The sequence below is a fragment of the Mustela erminea genome, chromosome 3 (assembly GCF_009829155.1).
Source record: "Mustela erminea isolate mMusErm1 chromosome 3, mMusErm1.Pri, whole genome shotgun sequence".
NCBI classification, from domain to species: domain Eukaryota; kingdom Metazoa; phylum Chordata; class Mammalia; order Carnivora; family Mustelidae; genus Mustela; species Mustela erminea.
The window spans coordinates 91,781,723-91,795,895 of NC_045616.1; the positions used below are offsets into that span (position 1 = coordinate 91,781,723).

At 39.6% G+C, this 14,173-nt stretch overlaps 1 protein-coding gene across 2 annotated transcripts; it reads right to left on the reverse strand.

Annotated features, from left to right (window-relative positions):
• Positions 1-440: 440 nt before the first annotated feature.
• C3H5orf24 (chromosome 3 C5orf24 homolog) lies at positions 441-11,939 on the reverse strand. Of its 2 annotated transcripts, none has more exons than XM_032336685.1 (2): positions 11,584-11,939; positions 441-4,933 (listed from the first exon to the last, which is right to left on the reverse strand). In XM_032336685.1, the coding sequence occupies exon 2, from the start codon at positions 4,928-4,930 to the stop codon at positions 4,364-4,366; it is 567 nt and encodes a 188-aa protein (XP_032192576.1). In that variant the 5' UTR covers positions 4,931-4,933; positions 11,584-11,939; the 3' UTR covers positions 441-4,363. The 2 variants fall into 2 exon arrangements, with proteins under 2 accessions (XP_032192576.1, XP_032192575.1); XM_032336684.1 differs by lacking the exon at positions 11,584-11,939 and adding an exon at positions 9,178-9,276.
• Between the last annotated feature and the right edge of the window lie 2,234 nt (positions 11,940-14,173).

Consider the following 14,173-nt stretch of genomic DNA (forward strand, 5'->3'; position numbering starts at 1 on the left):
ATCAACCACACTTAAAATTTAAATATAACCCTATGGCAGAACTAGTAGCCTGCTGTATCTTAATAATGCGAAGAAAAAGCAAACAACACGAGATCTGTTTATAAGTTGGGATTCTAAATTTCAGATATATAAATATTACTATTTTTTTTAAAAGATTTTATTTATTTATTTGACAGAGATCACAAGTAGGCAGAGAGAGAGGAGGAAGCAGGCTCCCTGCTGAGCAGAGAGCCCGATGCGGGGCTCGATCCCAGGACCCTGAGATCATGACCTGAGCGGAAAGCAGAGGCTTTAACCCACTGAGCCACCCAGGCGCCCCTAAATATTACTATTTCAGGAAGCACAGCCAAGAAAATATGAGATCCTGTCATGATAAAGGTTTACTTACCATCCGTCCACTTCACAAATATTGTGCTAAGAAAATAAAGCAGTAAACATAATTGGTTTTAAAGCAATGACTTTATTAATAAATATACATCCATATGATGATGTAGATACAAATCATGAACACTACTCCATTCCCATACACATAATTGCACACGAGTAGCTCAAGTTCATGGACATAAAAACATACACAGTATCTATTCGGACTTTTTACAGCAGAGGACAGCGTGCTTATATCAGTTAATTGGTAATTATTTTCTCTGTAATTATCTGTGGAAAAAGGAAACTGTGAAACTTAAAGAATCAAAGTGGTCTGATTATTATAAATCACACACTTGATTTACTATAGCATTAAATTTTCCAAAAATTAAATACATTGTATGTGAGAGTACAGGTTTACCTACTTCGGAGGAGGGGGAGGGAAAAGCAAAGGAAAGATTTAGATACATCCTAGAGTTTAATAGCATATAGTTAAGCCATAATAAAAACAAAAATATAATAGCATCTCAATATTTTAGGTCCAAGGAAAAGTTCTGAACTGTTGTGAATTTTTATATTATGAAGGGATAAAATTTTACTGCATATAGAGACAATGACCGACAGAGCAGCAGTTATCGCCAACATCCCCTGAATTATTTTTTAAAGCTTCTTAGAATAGAAAGAAGGTTTTTTTTTGTTTTTTTTTTACTTTAGCTCATACACTGGTTTTTCTTACACTGGCTGGATCACCTTTAACCTAATAAACGGATCCAGATCATTGTTTTTTCCTCCTTAACTCAAAGAAACTCTATTACATCATGAAAATATACATGTAGATTCACACAAACATCAGTTTGGAATGAAGATTACTTTTATTACTTTAACAGATATTTTCTTTTAAAAAGTAAATAAAAAATATAAAGAATATTTTAGTCTAATTGAACACTGATTTTAAAAATGTCCCCAAATATTAAAAATTAATCAGATACTTATTTTCTTCCAATACATTGTGCCAGTATTTTTTTAATATCCAGTGCAAAACTCCAAAGATAGTATCAAAATCATCCCATACTAAAGATTAGTTATGCAAGGTTATATCTGTCAAAAAATGAAAATTTCATCTGTATTAGCTGCTTATTTGTTAATATGATAATAAATAAGGCATGTTAAAATAGTTTTCAAAGAAAATAGTAAAGCAAACTTACTTGGATAGCAGATCATTTTCTGACCAACAGTTTTAATATAGAACAGTGAAACCTATTTTGTGAAGAACAGAATTATACAATATAAAATTAGCAATTTACCTTTCAAGGAACAATCACACAGTTGGAGGAAAAAGCCAGTTTTCCCCAACTGATTATATTAAAGTATAGGCAATTGTTTAACATGCTATTTCAGTGTTTATCATGACAAGAGACAGTGTTACAAAAGATGCACAATGTAGTCTTTATAGAGAAGTAAAAATATTTTATATTTTAAGACTTCATGTTATCACTTAGATGTCTTTCTCTTCAGCATGGCACCAATAAACTGTTCACAAGGAGAAAAGGAAGTGGAATCAGGAGATGCTCACCATCATACAGGTCTAATACTCCAGGTAAATGCTTACATGAACAGAAAATTCAGCTCTCTAAACAATGTTAACCATTCACAACTGTAGCCATTTGCCCCCTCTTTTTCCTGGGACATAGCTCCTGATATTAATAAACACTGTTATGAACAGAATTCCTTTAGCTGATTTCACCATTTCATTAACATGTATACAAAATTCATTATACAATAATACACCTGCTTTATCTTCTGACACACAGCACAGCACCACTGAGTAGATGTGCTGGAGGATGGGGAAAGAGGCAGGGCAATGAATGAATGAAGCAAAGGCAAGAGAAAGGGAAGGGTATGTACAACAAAATCAGGAACGAAAATAAACTGAAAGGGAATCGTCAAACAGACATAGTATAAAACAAAAGTCAACCAAATCCTAGACCGTGATCTATATTACCCTACCGTAGAACATTTAATGAAACAACCGTTTTCAGGAACTCAAAAGAGGGTTTCTAAGTCACCATGTGCTGAACAACAACTTGAGAAACAGGTAAATGACAGATATGTATCAAACGTGGATAAACATATGAATAAAGATGTAAGCATTTGCGTGTGTCAGAAGTTATACTGTTCTGAGTAAATTATTCAAAGTTTTATATTTTAAGCTTCTGCAAAGAGAAACTCTTGTAGCAATTTAGCTGCCAGAATGTTACAACTGATTATATAGTCATCCAATATTGTTCTCTATGGTTTGTGCAAAGCTAAAATTGTTGAGGTCACTGTCTTAGATGCCAGTGGAAACACAGTCCCCACGTACAATGTAACACCTCTTACTGTAAAGAGCAGCGTAAGTCCAGCTCATTGTGTCAGGTATCACTGGAACACCTAAAAGCTTGCTGCTTTTTTCCTGATGAAAAGGTACGAAACATGACATCCATTTGCAATGAGAGTTTGCATTAACTGAGAGCAAGCCCAAATAACACAATGTGCGCCCTTTTAAAATTTTAGTTATTTAAAAAGTTTTTGGGTCCTGCAAATCTACACTAGAATCTCAAAGGCATTTAAAATTCCACAATTTGAGTGGAATTTTCTTTTTTCAAATCCAAAGTTTGTAATAGTTTATTTAGAAGAAACTCAGAATAAATAAAATGTGTATTAACAAAGACTATCCCTTTCAGAAAGGGGAGAAAAGTGATTTCTCTCTGTCCCTATCATACACATCTACACAATACTTTTTCTTTGCTATCTTACTTCTAAAGCAAACGTTGCTGGAAAAGATCTTCTTTTGGATGAAGTGGTCCCACTGGAGCCACAATTAGATTTTTAATTAAACTAATCAACATATTTCTACATGATTCATGCATAGATGGATTCCTATATATTTCTTAATATTTGGGTTCTGACAGACAATTGCATCTTGTTTATACCAGTTTTAGACTCTACCATTCAATTTGTGTCCTTTGGTAGATATAAACCTGAAACCACAGTAAGTGCTAATGCAATGGGACAATTTCTCAGGAAAACACTAAAAAATTTTTGAATAAATGAGCATTAATAAATGTTTTAAGTATAATGCTTTAAAACTAAATATTTAAAGGCAAAATGTAGTGACTACAGCTACATGCAGACCTTAAGAATATTTCTTTTTCTATTATATTAAGTATGCTATTCTCAGAATGCATATTTCACCAGAAATGTAATGTGCAGTTTTTCTTAAAAAGTTTAATTTTTCTGTAAATATGAATTGCTTGTAGTGTTTGGTATATATGCTCTCAGACAATTAAAGATACACAACGAATCAATGTTGAAAGGCAAACATAAGAATTCTTTTAGGAATAATGGTTAAATCAATTAATACCATGTAAATCAATAAAATAAAATAAATAAGCTTCTGCTGCTTAAACCTAGAACATTAAAAGATTGTTAACATCTGAAGTCTATGGAAATGCCAAAGCATACAAATATCTGTGTCCTGTCTCATGAAAATAAATGTTACAAAAACTCACAGCCATTACCTCAAGTAATCCTGAATCATTAGTTTGCTTTGTTCCATCAGTTAAAAATACCTTGGATATTATCTTTATTATATTGTAGGCTTACTTCACAAACTAATAGGTATAATGGTTTCAGTTGTTTAGCACATAAAGCATCTATTTAGAATGGCCCAAAAGGAGTAATGAAATATGAAACACAACCAGAACTCTAAAGGAAAAGCAAAAATGACGTAGTTAGGTATTACACTTGAACCTATATACAAATACAATGCCACTGCTCATGCCCTGAGTGCATCTGTCAGCATATGGCAGTTTCTGAGCAAAACCAGGAAAACAAATCAAACAGGAAAACAAATTTGGAAAGCCCAGGCCACAAAATCATCTATGTCAAAATAAAACCAAGAAGCTTTGGGATTATTCACACTACTCCTTCTAAACCTGGCCCTCCTTTCCTGCCTCATTCACTCATTGGGTGGCTTGACTTCACTGCTGGTTTCCTCTACCCCATGAACTGCTCTGCCATGTATCATAGGGTAAGGAAAAGCAGCGGTGCCACAGCCATAACCAAGATCGGCAAGACGGGATAGAGCTTTAATGCTACCTGGAGGTCTCCCTGGGCTGACTTTGTATCCAGCAGCTTTAGTTGTACCCAGAGGTCTGCCTGGACTTGTCTTAAATCCAGCTGCTTTGGTGGTTCCCAGGGGTCGGCCTGTGCTGGTACGGTATCCTGCAGATTTGGTGGTTCCTGAAGGTCGGCCACGTTTACCAGATCGGTTGAGATTTTTCTTTTTCTTTAGTTCATCTTTTATCTCTAGACTTCTGCCACTTGTAGTCTGCAAGTGTGTTTCATTTAATGGGTCTTGCCTCTGACAAGCCATTGGTTTGTGGCTGACTGTGTGGCTATATTTGCTTTGCTGGGAGGAATATATGTCAAACTGATCAGCAGCTCTCATGGCATCTTCATTGAGGCAGGAAGGCTTGCCAGGCCCACAGAAAGCTGGATTACTGCTGGCAACAGGATGCATCATTTTCTACCAAAAATAAAAGACAAATATGCATAAATACACATATACAAATATATACCTGTATGACAGTATTCAGTGAGAAAATAGTCTGTCTTCCAAAACGGATGCAGGCGACCTAAAATTAGACTGACAGGCAGGACTCCAGACCACTTATAAACAAACACGCATCAGCAGATTCAAAGACACTTGTTTTCTTCAACTTAATCAAGTGTATGGACATAAGTCACGCAAGATAACTCAACTATAATAGGCATTAGTAGCCATAATGTTCTCTGCTTAGGAACTGGAAAAGTTCCTAAGGGAATGAATCTGTTACATTTTAGAGGTTCTTTTTCCCTAGATTATGAAACCCTGAAACAGTAACAACAAAAACAAGAACTCTTATTAACAGTATTCTTTTTTTTTTTTTCATTTGCCTAACATTCTTAGAGTATCTTCTTTTGGCCCTTTATTTCTCACATATACACTTCTGACCTAGCCACAGTTGCCACAAGGTGGACATTTCTTCCTTATAATTTATTATTTATCTAGAACCCTCAAGTGTAGGGGCACTTGAGTAGCTCCCTTCAGTTAAGCAACTGACTCAGTTTCGGCTGAGGTCAGAATCTCATTGGTCTTGAGACAGAGCCCCTGCTTCAGGCACCGTGCTCAGCAGGGAGTCGGTCTGCAGATTCTTTCCCTCTACCCTCCCCTCCCCCACTCGCGCATGCGCTCTCGATCTCTCGTGCTTGTTCAAATAAACAAACCTTTAAAAAAACAAAAAGGATCCTCAGCAGTGTATGCTACACTTTACAAACCACGGAATGTGCCAAGCAAAGAACACAATCTCTCAAGATACTCCCTTTAAATTAACTAATCCATTAAAAACAAACAAACAAACAAAAAAAACCAAACCCCCCAAAACAAAGTTTTAACCCAAACTATCCAAACAGGAGGAAGTACGAATAGGAGAGGTGAACAAAGGTTTCCATTAGCTAAAATGAATCTACACTTATACAACTGAGAATTACACTACAAAAATATGGGTAACAATCAACAAAAATACTTCCTATTTTAAAGGTATGATTATCAAGACAAAAAGCTGCATGTGCAATTTCTTCCTGATCATAAGTATGTGTGGATCTTCCTCCCTTAAAAGAGCCCTGTGACTAATTAACAATGAGTCCAGTCTCTGTTTAGTCTGTGAAGACATCCCTGTGATTTTTTTCTCTTTATGAAGTATATATTATGACCGGTACCATAACAGGCCAGCCCTAAACAGCCATATCATTTAGACGCACAGAAAATGTTTGTTTTTTGTTTTTTTTCTTTAAAAATTTATTTATTTGACAGAGAGAAAGAGCATGAGCTGGGGAAGAGGCAGAGAAGGAGAAGCAGACTCCCCACTGAGTAGGAAGACCAGGACCCTGATCTGGGACTTGATCCCAGGATCCCAGGATCATGACCCAAACAAAGGGCAGACATTTAACGGACAGCCACGCAGACGCCCCAGAAAATGGGTGAACTAAAATATAGTATTTCAGTAAGATAAAAAAAATAAACATATGGGTTCCAATTCAGATTTAGAAAAAGAGTCACAGGTGTACAGTAAGATCTAGCCTATTGGGCACCTGGGTGGCTCAGATGGTTAAGGGACTGCCTTCGAGGCTCAGGTCATGATCCCAGAGTCCCAGGATCAAATCCCGCAGCAGGCTCCCAGCTCCACGGGGAGTCTGCTTCTCTCTGACCTTCTCCCCTCTCATGCTTTCTCTCTCTCTCAAATGGATAAATAAAAAATAAAAATTAAAAAAAAAAATCTAGCCCATAAGCTGTTAATGTTTGCCTATACCACACATGTAAAATCGCATCAAAACCTCAGTTATAAAGGCAAAAGGAAATGGGAATCAAGTCACAGAACTGAAAATCAACAGATACAAAGCTATTCACCAGCTGGCTTAAAGTCTTTTTTTTTTTTTTAAAGACTTTATTTATTTATTTGACAGAGAGAGAGAGAGAGAGAGAGATCACAAGTAGGCAAAGAGGCAGGCAGAGAGGGGGAAGCAGGCGCCCTGCTGAGCAGAGAGCCAGATGTAGGGCTTGATCCCGGACCCTGAGATCATGACCTGAGCCAGGCACCCCACAGCTGGCTTAAAGTCTTAACTATAAAAGAATATCTACAATGAGAAGCTATTTGTTTACAGCAGAAGCCTTACAGACTTGAGAACACAAAACAAATTAAATGAATTACACAAATATTAAAAGGAGTAATTCTTTGCTTAATCCCAAAGATACAATTAGAAATAGGTTATTATCACTTCATCAGCTCAAATTCTAATTTCAGCTCAGAAATAAAAACAGATCAAGATGTGTTCCAAATGTAGTAATATTAGCTGAAAGTTAAGTTTTTGAACATTTCCTATGTGTCACGTAAAAAGGTTGGCATTTTGCACAGTATCTGATTTAATCCACACAACTCTGTGAGGAACATACTATTATTAGCCCTATTTTACAGAAATGGGAGGGATTTTTATCAATTTGCCAAGGTCACACATTTGGAAATGGTAAAGCCAAACAGGAATTCAGGTAATCTGACATCAGTAACAACAATTCCAGCATAATATAACTACATCAGGATTTCTCAATAATAGCACTGTCATTTGAGTCCGATAACTCTTGGGGTTTGGGGGGGTGGTGTCCTGTGTATTTTAAGATGCTTAGGAGCACCCCTAGCCTCTACCCACTAGATGTCAGTAGCTACACTCTCTTCTTCTCCCTCCCAATTTGACAACCTAAGTTTCTCCATACATTGCCAAATATTCTGGGGTGGGGTGGGGATGGGGGGGGGAGGAGTAAAAATTCACCCCTCACCATGAGAATGACCCAGCTATACGAAAATGAAAACCTAAGAACCACTTTAAAATATTCCTGTTTTGGGGGGTGCCTGGGTGGCTCAGTGGGTTAAGCCTCTGCCTTTGGCTCAGGTCATGGTCCCTGGGTCCTGGGATCAAGCCCCGCATCGGGCTCTCTGCTCCACAGGGAGCCTGCTTCCTCCTCTCTCTCTCTGTCAGCTTCTCTGCCTACTTGTGATCTCTGTCTGCTAAATTAAAAATAAATAAATAAATAAATATTTAAAAAAAAAAAATCCTGTTTTGGGGCACCTTGGTGGCTCAGCCGGTTAAGTATCTGCCTTAGCTCAAGTCAGGTTGCTGGACTCCCAGATGGAGTCCCACACAGGGCTCCCAGCTCAGCAGGGAGTGTGCTTCTTCTCCCTCTGCTTCTCACCCAGCTCTCATGCTCTTTCTGTCTCAAAAATAAAATCTTTAAAAATAAAATAGGGGCGCCTGGGTGGCTCAGTCTTTAAGCGTCTGCCTTTGGCTCAGGTCATGATCCCGGGGTGGGGATCATGATCCGAGCATCGGGACCCCGCTCGGTGGGAGGCCTGCTCCTTCCTCTCCTACTCCTTGTGTTCCCTCTCTGTATTATCTCTCCGTCAAATATAATCTTTAAATAAATAAATAAATAAATAAATAAATAAACAATATTCTTTTTTTTTTTTTGAAGATTTTATTTATTTATTTTGACAGAGAGAGATCACAAATAGGCAGAGAGGCAGGCAGAGAGAGAGGGGGAAGCAGTCTTCCTACTGAGCAGAGCCCGAGATGGGGCATGATCCCAGGACCCAGAGGCTTATTAACCCACTGAGCCACCCAGGTGCCCCATATTCTTGTTTTTTATTCACCTCTGTCGCTCATACTTCTCCAAACAGCCACAAAATCTTTCTGTTGATAACATCTACAAAGTCAAACAGATTTGTTTTCCAAACTGAAGAAAAGCTAACGTTGGAATTTGTGAAGGGACTAACCACATTCTTTTTCCCTTGAAGTTATAAACTAATTGAGACATATAAACAGGAATTTCACAGGAATCAAAATACCAGTTTATTGCCAATAAAGTTGGACTAGAGACCACATGCAAAAACAAAGATAAACACAGACCTCTGAGAAGATTTTAAGAGAAGAAGTGAACCCGTTTTCAATTTTATCATTCAGAAATCACCCTGCTGAACGGAAAACTCTAGTAAAAAGAGGTAGAAAGGTACAAGTTCCCATCTACAACCAGCACTGACAGTAAAAGAAGAAAATCTTTCTTCCTACAGTCTATTTCAGTGCTTTACATTTTATGCCTTTTAAATTCCTATCATTTACCAAAACCTTTCCTCTGGATCTTACTTCCCTTAATTTTACTTCCTCTTAATTTAGCAGAACACTCACCATATATTAGCACTCAGGATACAGAGCCAGCTTAGAAAGATGTGGCCATGTATCTTCTACTCAGATACCAACAATCACTGAAAAAAGAACCAACAAAAAAACCCCACACTACTTAAAAAGTAGACCTGTAATTAAAAAAAAAAAAAGAAGAAGAAGAAAAAGAAAAGAAAAGCACCCCTCACCAATTCCTTTAATCTTCTCCAGGAATTCAGGCATTTGGTTTGTATTATGTTAATTTAGTTCTGACACGGCTCACATTTATTGAGAGCCAAGTCCATGCAAAACACTAGCACTAGGACACAAAACAGGAGTACAGTTGTTTATTCCAATGGAAAAACAATGAGGCACTGACTTAAGGAACATTTCTGAGGGCAAGTCTTCTACATGTTCTGTTTTCCTTCCCCACAACAGTAAAAAAAAAAAAAAAAAATCAGTACAGTATTGTGCTTACTCAATAACTGATTAAGACACTAGAAAAGAGGGACGCCTGGGTAGCTCTGTTGGTTAAGTGTCCCACTCTGCACTTCAGTAGGGTCCAGATCTCAGGATCATGAGACAAAACCAGGTGTGGGGCCTGCCTTAAAAGTTTCTCTCTCCCTCTGCCCCTCCCCACTCTCCTCACCCACACCCTGAGCTCTCCATTTTTCTTAAAAAAAAAAAAAAAAAGTTGGAAAAGAAATTAATCTACTATGACAGTTACTGATGTAGTTAACTAAAAAGGAAACAGTTAAAACCCACCCTTTCTACTTTGAAGTTCAACCTTTTCAGATGGGAATCAAATAACAGCCATTAGATCCTTTTGTGCATCATCATCTACACACACATACACAAGATAGATGTTTGTAAGCAGTTATTTATATATACAAGCATTACTTAATCCTACACTTATTATAATGTCTCCTACTTCAGGGCTTGGCGGCATACTGTTCTTTCTTCTAAGAGTCTTCCCATAACAGTACAGAGTTCAATGAAAGTATGCAGGCCACAATTCTTAAAGAGAGAATGAATTCATTTCTATAAAGTTTGGACTGAACGAAAGCCAAGAGTTACATAACTGAACGTGTAGCCTATCAAAGGTTAATTACCTTTAAAAATAGTTCACTGAATATAAGGGAGTCAACTAAGAGCTTCTATATATTTTAACTATGACTAAATTAGAACTTTTAAAGCACACACTGGGGCGCCTGGGAGGCTGAGTCGGTTGAGAAACTGCTGATTTCCGTTTGGGTCGTGGGATTGAGCCCCAGCGTCCAGCTCCAAACTCAGCGGGGAGTCCGCTTCTGATTCCCGCTCCCTCTGCCCCTCCCCCTGCCCCCTAAAATAAATAAATCTTTAAAGGGGGGGGAAAAAAGCACACATTAAACCTTGCTATCTTTGATACTGTTCTACTGTGTTTAAATTCGGCATTCTCTGGGTGAGCCATTCTTTACGAAATAATTCTTTTCCCTTTTCTTAAATGTGGTACTCATTACTGCCAACATAAAGAACTATGACTATTTTTATTAACTTCACAAAGCACTCCTGAAGCTTTCTAAACACGGAGAAAATCTTCCTTTCAAGAAATCCAAGTTGTGGTCTCTTCCAAAGATTAAACATCAAACAATTCTCAGATTTATTTCAGGTCATTTGGGTTTTAACGATTATATAGAATCATATGTGTTTTTATAATTCTAAATAAAAGTCCATTTGTGACCCACATTACTCAGAAAATCTATTCAGCAACAGCCAAAATAAATGCCAAAAGCCATGCAGCCTGTCCCACCACAGAAAGTTTTGATACCACGACAGATCATAAATAACGGCCTTCTTTGTCTCCTCTCTACCCCTTAATTGTGCCCCACGGCGCAGTTTCCCCCGTACCAGAATCCTTACTTGACAAGAGGCGTCTGAAAATGTATTAGCTGTTGTAACCAAAAGCGATTATTAAAGTATTAACATTAACTTTACAGAAGATACACGCCCACACCAGATAAAGAGTCGCGTACCCTCCAACAACCAAAATTCATAGCCCGCTATCCCTGCACTTGGGGAGTTCTGCGAGCGGCATAAGTCCACAGGCCACTCCATCTAGACGTCCATCTCGAAGCCGGCAGGCTTTAATTTAACGAGGAACAGGGAAGACTGCTAATTTTGACCTCTTAAAGAAAAGAAAGGGTGACCCCTCCCCCCCCAGCCGGAGGCAGTTCCCCCCAATAATGGCTCCATGCCGAGGGAGAGCAGGCTACGTCCGGGGCCCCTCCTTTCGCTGCGGGCTGGGCCAGAGCCCCTCCTCAGACGTGGGTCGGAGACCTCTTCGCACCGGCAGGCTGGGCGCCGGTTCTCGCTGCCTCTTCGCCTTCTCCAAGAGCTCCCGCCGCCCCACCTCCGCTCTGAGCCAGACTGACAAACCCCCGCGCACCCACCTACCTCAGCTGCTGGTAGCCCGGCCCCTCAGCGAGCCCAGGGGTTGCCCATCAGCTGGGAACCTGACGACGACGCAGCTCCCTTCCCAGACCGTCGCCTCGGCACTGCGCGAAGAGCACAAGTCGGAGAGGCAGGCAGCAAGGGCGGTGGCGGCGAAGTGGACGCTGGCTCCCAGCTCTCACCGCGGCCACCGCTCAGGGTCCTGCCCCAAACGCAAGAGGAAGAGGCCGCCACAGCCCAGAACTGCGAGGGGAGGCGTGCGCGAGCTCGCAAGGACCGCGCACGCACACGCATACGCGCATCGCGAGACCCAATCTCCCGCCGACGACCAGCACGCAAGCCTGGGGAGGGTAGCCGGCGGAGCCAGGCTGCGCTTGCGCGTCGTGGGGACGGGTAGGGGGCGGGGCTTAGGCCCGCGCGGCTCAGGCTGTAATACAGACAGTGCGGGTCGGAGGGGCTGAAGACACAGCTTAGGGGTAATAACTTGCTTACAGGATTGATGTTTCACCCCAATTCTGTTGGAACTCCTACTTGACCCCATTACTCAGATTACAGGAGTCAGGATTTGAATCCAGCTGTGTGATTCCAGAAACTGTGCCTTTAATCGCTGTTGGTAAAGATTAATGCCTAATGTGTCATATGCTTTCCAAAACATGTTGAAAGGACCTAACTTCTGCCCTTTACTGGTTATGGATAGGTGGGATAAGACCTCCACCTGCTAACAAAATGGGTAATATTCAAATAATAATAATGCTATTGGACCCTCAACCCTAGGATCATGTGATAATGAAAAGCTGCATTTTGTGGGACATGCTATAATTTTTTAAAATTTTTATACTCATGACCTCAGAACTGCCATATTCTTCATTACACCATCACAAGGACTGGGACCAGAAGTAGTTTGCTTACAAAATCACCCCCTTTATGTAGTTACTGTGAAATTTCTAGCATATCAGTCATCACGTACAAGCCACTTAAAGGGGCTGGTTTCCCCAGTTCTTCACGCTGTGAATTCGAATATGCTAGAAAGGATAGGATCCAGAATTAGGAAGACTACCAAGGAGATGACCCTTTAGTAGTTAGTGCTAAGAGGCTAGGGGTGGTGCTTCTCCTTTTTTGCCTATGCAGTGAAGACTGTTTGAGGAGGTAATTCTGAGCACTGAGTTCTGCTTTGAGCACAGCACTTGTCCAGGCACTGCTGCTAGTAGAAAAGACAGGAGCAACAGGAAAACCAAATACAGTACATTAAACAAGCTAGTCCATTCATTTTCTGGCAGGCATAGTTCCCTAACTACAATTCTAAATATTCTGACTGATTACTTCTATGAAATAATACAAAACAGAACTGATTAGACCAGTACTATTCATATATAAAAGGAAAATACCAATGTAGAAGACAGCTAAAATATGTACAGATTGGAGGACATATTAAGTACCCTTCCAAAAAACATTAAAACAGGTTTTCTCAAGTCCTCTTTTTTATTCTTTTTTTTTTTTTTAAGATTTTATTTATTTGACAGAGAGAGATCACAAGTAGGCATAGAGAGAGAGAGGAGGAAGCAGGCTCCCTGCTGAGCAGAGAGCCCGATGTGGGACTCGTTCCCAGAACCCTGAGATCATGACCTGAGCCGAAGGCAGAGGCTTAACCCTCTGAGCCACCCAGGCACCCCCCTCTTTTTTATTCTTGAACTGGAATTTGAAAATGCACTCTAGCACTCCCATACCATGACTATTCCTGATCTGTAATTCTGTATTTTGGTCTGAAATGGCATTTGTATATAAAACCACTTAAGAAACAGAAACTTTTGTCCTAATGAGGTCTGATGATTTGCAGGCCCAATGGAGAGGTAGCCAGAATAACAGATGAAGTCAGACACTGCTGGGTTTGAATGCCTCTCTGCCATTTGTCTCCTATGGTACCTTGGGCAAGTCACGGTTCTTTCCAGAAGTTCCCTGTGTGAAATGAAGACAATGTCCTCCTTGCAGGGATAAGAAATTAAATGAGCTAATGGGTAAAGATAGAAATAGAGATAGATTTAAATCTAGGTCTACTACTTATTAGCTATATGATTTTGGACAAGCAACTACTCAATTCAACATATATTTACTGAATGCAAAGTCCTGGGGATACAGGACTAACAGGGCCCTTGACCTCTGGGAGTTTAGATTCTGGTGAAGTAGACAAAAATGCAAGCTGACAGTCAGAATATAATGTTAAATGCAGTAATTTGTTGTTTTCTCATAATCATCTCAGGTTGGCCTTAATGAAGTGCTACAGTACACACAGATAAAATGTAACAACTAGTCCTGAATGTAGAGGCTTTTTCAAGAGCAAAGCCATTTCTCTTCACTTAAGGAGCAACACTTTTAAATGTCATACTCTGACTTATCAACCAACGTTTCCTCTTCAAAAGTATATACCCTTGAAATACAATATGAACTCGATCCAACATTCCTCATTCCTCTTCCAACAGCTTCAGCCTGACTCTGACAGGCCAGATCAGATAGACAGATGACCAGCTTATAAGATTTTTGAATGATAAATGGTGGTTGTACACATGCAAAAGGAAGGCCATAACAGGAATATTTGTCT